Source organism: Porites lutea, chromosome 4 (genome assembly GCF_958299795.1).
Source record: "Porites lutea chromosome 4, jaPorLute2.1, whole genome shotgun sequence".
Lineage (NCBI taxonomy): Eukaryota > Metazoa > Cnidaria > Anthozoa > Scleractinia > Poritidae > Porites > Porites lutea.
The window spans coordinates 22,126,838-22,133,579 of NC_133204.1; the positions used below are offsets into that span (position 1 = coordinate 22,126,838).

General features: G+C 39.7%; 1 protein-coding gene across 1 annotated transcript; it reads left to right on the forward strand.

Moving 5' to 3' along the window:
- Positions 1-287: 287 nt before the first annotated feature.
- LOC140934406 (uncharacterized) lies at positions 288-2,164 on the forward strand. Its single transcript, XM_073384033.1, has 4 exons — positions 288-303; positions 440-528; positions 1,313-1,661; positions 1,746-2,164. Exons 1-4 carry the CDS (start codon positions 288-290, stop codon positions 2,162-2,164), a joined length of 873 nt encoding a protein of 290 aa, XP_073240134.1.
- Positions 2,165-6,742: the final 4,578 nt, after the last annotated feature.

Below are 6,742 nucleotides of genomic sequence, written 5' to 3' on the forward strand. Positions count from 1 at the left end.
ATCGGTGGAGTAGTTTCTATGGAATTGCATGGAACTTTTCCATGGAATTCCATAGAAAATGTCCTAATCCTCCATGGAAAATGTCGATGCACAAATTTCCATGGAATCCCATGGAAATTGGTGCCCTAATGTTTTCCATGGAATTCCATTGGAAATGTCCTAATCCTCCATGCAAATATCTTCCATGGAAATCTATGGAGAAATTTCCATGGAATTCCATGGAAATTGATGTCCTAATCCTCCATGGAATTCCATGGAGAATTTTCCATGGAAATCCATGGATTTCCATGGAATTCCATGGAGGTATTTCACACGGGGAGTCACCACGACCACCGCCAACAATTTGACTTTAGGTTTTCGTTTACGACGCTGGTAGCATTGATATGTGGGACAATTTTTTGAAAAAGCTAACCTTAACCTGTATCTGTTGTTCTTCAAGCTCCAAGTTGTTCATTTTGGTGTCTTATCACCTATGTTAGCGTAGTCGTGAAGTCCGCTCACATTGTGGAGGTGCGTGACAGCTTTCTGGTAATTTCTTCATCCCTCTGTTTTCTCTAATGTTTTCAAGTTGACATCTCATGCTTGTTAAAAATTTTGAGAACCCTGGACCTTAAAAAAGCCGGCTATAAAATAAAGTTCGGTAGTTTAACAAAGCAAAGTTCCTTGCTCGTGGATCCGTTCAATTAATCTCATTTGCATAGAAGTGTGCCAAGAGACTACTTCCGGTGATATCCACGTAACGAGCTTCACCGACTTTCACATGTTACCTCCAGTACACTTTAGTTGACATTATTTTACCTGAGAATTACCTTTTAACATTTTAGGCATTTGATTAACATTATCGAATTAAATTTAGTTTAATTTGATTCAACTGTTCATTCCCACTTGAAAAGAAAAGGATCTTTGTATGAACACTGTTTGTGTGCGCTCTTCTTCGATGAAGCTATGGAAGGTTCGTGCTCCTTCGAGTCATTAGTAGGTACTCCGTTTTCGTTTGATAGAAGGGATAAGCAGAGATCAACTGAGATTGTTCCTCTGTCGTTGTCAAACTATTAAGGACGTAACTGGGCATAGGCCGACCTGGTCTCTTTCTGGTATTGAAAGCGAAACAGACTTTATTTTAGCTCAGAACTGACCAGCCAGACCATTCCCGTCGCAATGATAATTTCCCTTTTAATCAAAACTCTTCGGCTAGATCAGGCAAATCCTAAATAGTATGCTCGAAAGAGAACGTTTTTCAGCAAAACTCTTGGAAAAAAACCTGTTTCATTTTCAAAACTTGACTGGTTGCTGAAGAGGTTTGCTTCACCAGTGCCGGTATTCCGACATCATTCCTATTTATGGACGATCCGTGCCAGAACTTAGCATGATTAGTAATGAGGTTGTGGACTGGATGTACACAACTCATGGTCACAAAATAACACAGTGGAATCACGACCTGTTAAATCCAGCTGCACTGAATGAGTATGCTGATGCCATTAGTAACAAAGGAGCAGCACTGGAGAATTGTTTTGGCTTCATAGATGGCACTGTGCGCCCGATTTCTAGACCGGATGAAAACCAAAGAATTGTATACAATGGACATAAACGGGTTCATGCCCTTAAATTTCAGTCTATTGTGCTCCCAAATGGATTAATTGGCCATCTATATGGTCCTGTTGGTAAGTACATACTTTAACACCCAATTCAAGTTGTTAGGCACAATTTTCTAATTTTAGAACTTTTTTTCTTTTTTTTTTTCACAGAGGGGAGGATGCACGATGCACGAATGTTGGCAGTTTCTGGTCTGTATGACGATTTGGAAAATTTTGCTTTCTGTCCAGCCGGCAGAGAAATGTGTTTATATGGTGACCCAGCCTACCCGCTTAGAATCCACCTCCAAGCTCCTTTCCGAGTTGGGGTTTTAACCAGACAAATGGAAATTTTCAATGAAAAAATGAGTGCAGTACGTGCATCTGTAGAGTGGTTATTCGCAGAAATCATCAACTATTTCAAATTTCTAGTTTTTAAAAAGAATTTGCGGATAGGTTTAAGTCAAGTTGGTAAGATATATATAGTCTGTGCAATTCTACGAAACGCTTTAACCCGCCTTTATTCCAACACAACTGCTGAGTACTTTGGTGTTGATCTTCCATCATTGCAAGACTATGTTCGCTTACTCTAAGTTTACAGCTTGAGAACAAAACAAAAGCTGGATAATGTATAAACTGAAGAACTGTAAAGAGATATTGTATGACAAAAGGTTTTAAAATATGTTCTTTCTGTCTCCCAGAAATATATATGTTATTAAAACAGTAGTAGCAACTTTAACACTGAAGGAAATAAATGGCCTAGAATAACATTACTCAAAAGAGACTGTTAATGTGAAGCAAAGCTTCAAGTTCAACTTAACAACACAGCAACAATTGAATTTGAAAGTATTTCTTTGTAGACACTGAATAACTACATATTTATTATTTTTTCCAATAACACCATCAAAGCCTTTGACTGCTGCTGTTGCTGCTACATCATCATCATTTGAGAGTTGAGTAACTGCTGTTGGCTTTGTTGCTGTTGCTGCTGCATAAGTTTAGCATATCTGCTTGTTGCTGTTGCATTTGAATTTGATGTTTACTCAAAACCTCCATTTTTTTCTCCCTAGAGAGTTTGCTGATCTCTCTTCATCTTTAGGTCTTCCTCTTTCAGTTGATCACTTATTTTAGCTCCTTCAGCTAAGCATTCGATAGCATCACCTCCACTTCTTCGTTGACGCTTCGGTCTGTCATCGCTTTCATCCGCTGATTAACCTCTTTTCTTCGTCTCTGACAGAAGTTTCTTCTTCTTATGCTTGTAAACAAGGATTCCCACGTGGTCTCGGACTGATCGCTTATCAACCCTGAATTTCGGCACAGTGCATTTGTTCAAGGTGTCTGCTATTTTTTCCAATATATTGCCTCTTTGTGTTGACCCTTTCTTAGTTGTGTAGGGATTTACATTGACGACTTCTCTGCATAGAAAGGTTTCATGATCATGTGTCCAAAACATTACTGAACTAAAGGGAAGCATAAAACACACGCAGTTTAATAAAATTAAATTAAATAATGCAGGCTTAAAATTAGCCTCCCCGCAGACGATTTAAATGAGATCTGTATTTGAGTGTTGTCTCATAATTCTAACAGAAGATCAAAATTGGAAACTCAAATCCTACACAACTTCATTCATCAACATGATCCAACTAAAATTTCATTCAAGACTCAAAGTTTACTCCAAACTTTAAACTCCTGTAAGTTTAATTTGTGATGATGATGATTTTTTTTCTTGGAAAGAACTTTTGAATACTTAATAGCATGTTAACCCTATCATTCATTCATAACTTTGCTGCAAAAAAAAAAAACGATGGACAGAAAAACAAAAGCATTCACAGGAAAAATACCCTGTTCATCTCCTTCCAGGATCCAAATTTCAAGCAAAGAAGTATCCCCCACAGAAAGCGTTGTGGGCAAAAATTTAGTACTAAAAAATTGTACACGGAGGAAATCATGTCCGTAAGTGCGGTTCATAACGAGGAAAGTAACAAGTAACTCGTTGTGTGGATAATCCCAAACCAAATTTATGAGCAAAATAAGCTAAACTTCCATCCTTCAAACCTAAATTTACAAGAGCTGTACACGTTATAAACAGAATATTTGTTACAAATCAAATGTTGCTGGACCTATCGAACTGTAGCTCCAACACGGTATTAGCGTTTTAATGAAAACACTCTCACATTTTCTCATTCGACAGTTCGGATAAAACTCAAATTTCTGCAACATAAAAAAGCTGTACTAATGTACAACAACAATGAAATGTGGATCGATGGACAAAATCACGTTTCGAACTACGCACTTTAGCTTTCGATCCACTAGCTAGAAGACAATTTACGCACCAGGACAATGGCTAAGAGTAATTCTTTACCTTTTTTATAATTTCCCTTTGTACTGAGTGACACGAGATTAAGTTGAACCAAGGGTAACCGTATTTTTCTGCCATAAACAGCTTTTATGCCGAGAGCGGCTCAGTTATACCAACTATATAGACAATAGACTGAAATATTTATAATTGCGTTCGTGCACGCAGCCAGGATTCACTGAATGAAGGAGACACATATTTGGAATAATTTGGCCACTCAAGTGGCGTTTATTACAAACCAATATTACAAGTGCTAAAGTGTCACGTTAACCGAGAATCATCGCTTAGTGTAACATGACAGTTATTTGATTCAGTGAATTAAGCTGGGGCGAAAATTAGCCACAAGCCACATTCTGTGGCGAGCCCCAACCAAAGCCGCGGGCACGCACGCAAGACACGATCCCAACACGAAAAGGTAAAAAAGGGGAACACCAGGCCGATTTCTGACATGTTCCTGGAGACCTTTCGAGTTAAAATAAGAGGTACCTAAACAACTGCTCCGTTTGAAATGGGAGAATTGCCGCCCCAGCCCAAGTCTGACAGGCGAGCTTCGAAGCCCAAGCTAGTTATAATAATATGTCAAAGCTGGAATGTAACAGACAACATAGCCCGTGTCGGAAATAAAAAACCGGAAATAAACATGATTAATCTATAAGTCATTGCTGCCCCAGCCCCTGTCTGTAAGGCGAGCTTACGTGCAGTAAGACACAACCAGCCCATGTCTGAGCTGTGTCAGAGTCACTAAGACAAAATAAAAAATAAAATGAAATAAAAAATAAATAAATAAATGAAAAATAGGCAAAATCTAGAAATATGCGTTGCCCCAGCCCATGACTGAAAGGCGAGCTTAATCCTTAGATACTCCTATAGGTTGACGAATGTATAGTTTAAATGCGTCGGATTTCCAACGGCCAAGGTGACGAATTTGAGCATCCGATAAGCCTTTTTCAGCTGCTAGAGAGGCGGCGCCGATCCGGAAAGAGTGAGATTTGTATTTAGTTGAATCAAGGCCACAAAAATTCAAGGCTTGTTGCAGCTGCTACGTAAACTGGCTAGTTTTAACCGGAGATCCGTCAGCAAAACAAAACAAGGGACCCGGGGTTGCACCCCTTGTAGAGAAATAGCGTTGTAAATAAGCCACTGGGCAAAGCGTAGATCCCTCAGAGCGTTCCAAAAACACTGAAAAGGGGCGCCTGGTGGTGTTGTGTTTAAAGTCTTTTATGACAATGGTCGCCGAGGTCACGACATTGTTCGAAAATTGAAAATGGAGGTCTTGCACGTGTACTAGGGATTTCAAATTCGCGCCCTTGACCGTGAGTTCACCCACACGAAAAAAGCCATAGAAGGCTACTAAAAACATGGTTTGATATAACAATCTTTGAACTGCCGATGAATTGGTGTGATTTAAGGCGAGCACTAAGTGCTGCAACACGCTACGTGTTATGGGAAGCCGAACATCCAGTGAGGAGTGAAGCTTACTGTGAGCCGTTAAAAGCTTCTGCACTAAAAAATTTTTGGTGGGATCCGGGAAATTACCAAGTTTGTGGACGTAACTTAACGCGGAGACGTATGTCGAGATCGTGGAGGATGCAAACTTCCTCGCTGAAAGATAAGATATAAACAACGCTAAATTGTTGACAGAGACTGGAAGCAACGAGCGGCGAGAATCGCAAAATTCAGAGGAAAACTCGACATATGTCTTCCACGCTCATTCGTAAGTCCTACGTGACCCCTTCGTAATGGCTGAGTGCAGAAGCTCGGTCAAGTGATGTGCCAGTTGTTGGGTAGTAGGCCCCCCGGAACCGGCGTCGGTTGTGGGTCTGCGGAAGGTTGTTGAAGGCACAAATGTAATAACTGGTCACAAATGTAATAAAGGTCACAAGTGTAATAACATTTGGTCACAAATGTAATAAAGGTCACAAATGTAATAATTACCAACTTAACAATTTAAAAAGAGTAACTCACTCAGAGACATAAATTAAAGGTAATATAGCTTTGAAGACTGAATTGTGCAGGGCAAAGATGACTTTCAAATCATATCCAAAAAAGGGCAATTCAGTCAAGAGGGCTTAAGAAAAACGTAAAGAACGGGAAGTTGAAGAGAACCAAAAGAAGTATGGAGGGGGAAAGCGAAAGGCAAAACCTTGAGTGGACGGTGAAAGTCTTTTGTTCGAGCTTCGCAAGCTGTTATTAAGCTTTGGGAACAGCACGACCAGCGTAATACTCGACAGGTATGCAAAGTTTCGGATAGTTAGGAACCTTTAATTTTAAGCGAGATAGAGGCCGGAAAATGCCTCAAATAGCTCTTCTTGATGGCATCAGACGCACGGCTGCGAAGAAGACCAGAATTGGTTAAGCACGACGGGTTACCCTCATACGAAATACATGTAAACTTGCTAATTGGTTTATGACAGGATTGAACAGTTTCAACAGGCGACTGTAGTGTCACCTGTTCGTCACACAGTCCTGGCGGAAATTTGATTGTTGCAATATAGTGAAATAAGGACTTAAGACAACCTATAACTTCAAAACAATGGTTTAATCTCATGAAATTTGAAGATTAACTTACAACCTTGAAAAAGAAAGGCTTGCGGTTATCAAATTAGGACTTCGAATTGCTTTCCTGCTATACATGGCAGGGAAAGTGTAGTTGTACATACAAAAAAGTATGGGAACCGAACATCAGTCCTATTAATTAATACACCAAGCACGAATTTTCTCTGAGAAGAACACAGTTTTATCAGGCTAGAGCGAAACAATATAGAATCAGTCTTGGCAAATCCAAAAACAAGCTTCCTTATTTGGCGTTAAACGA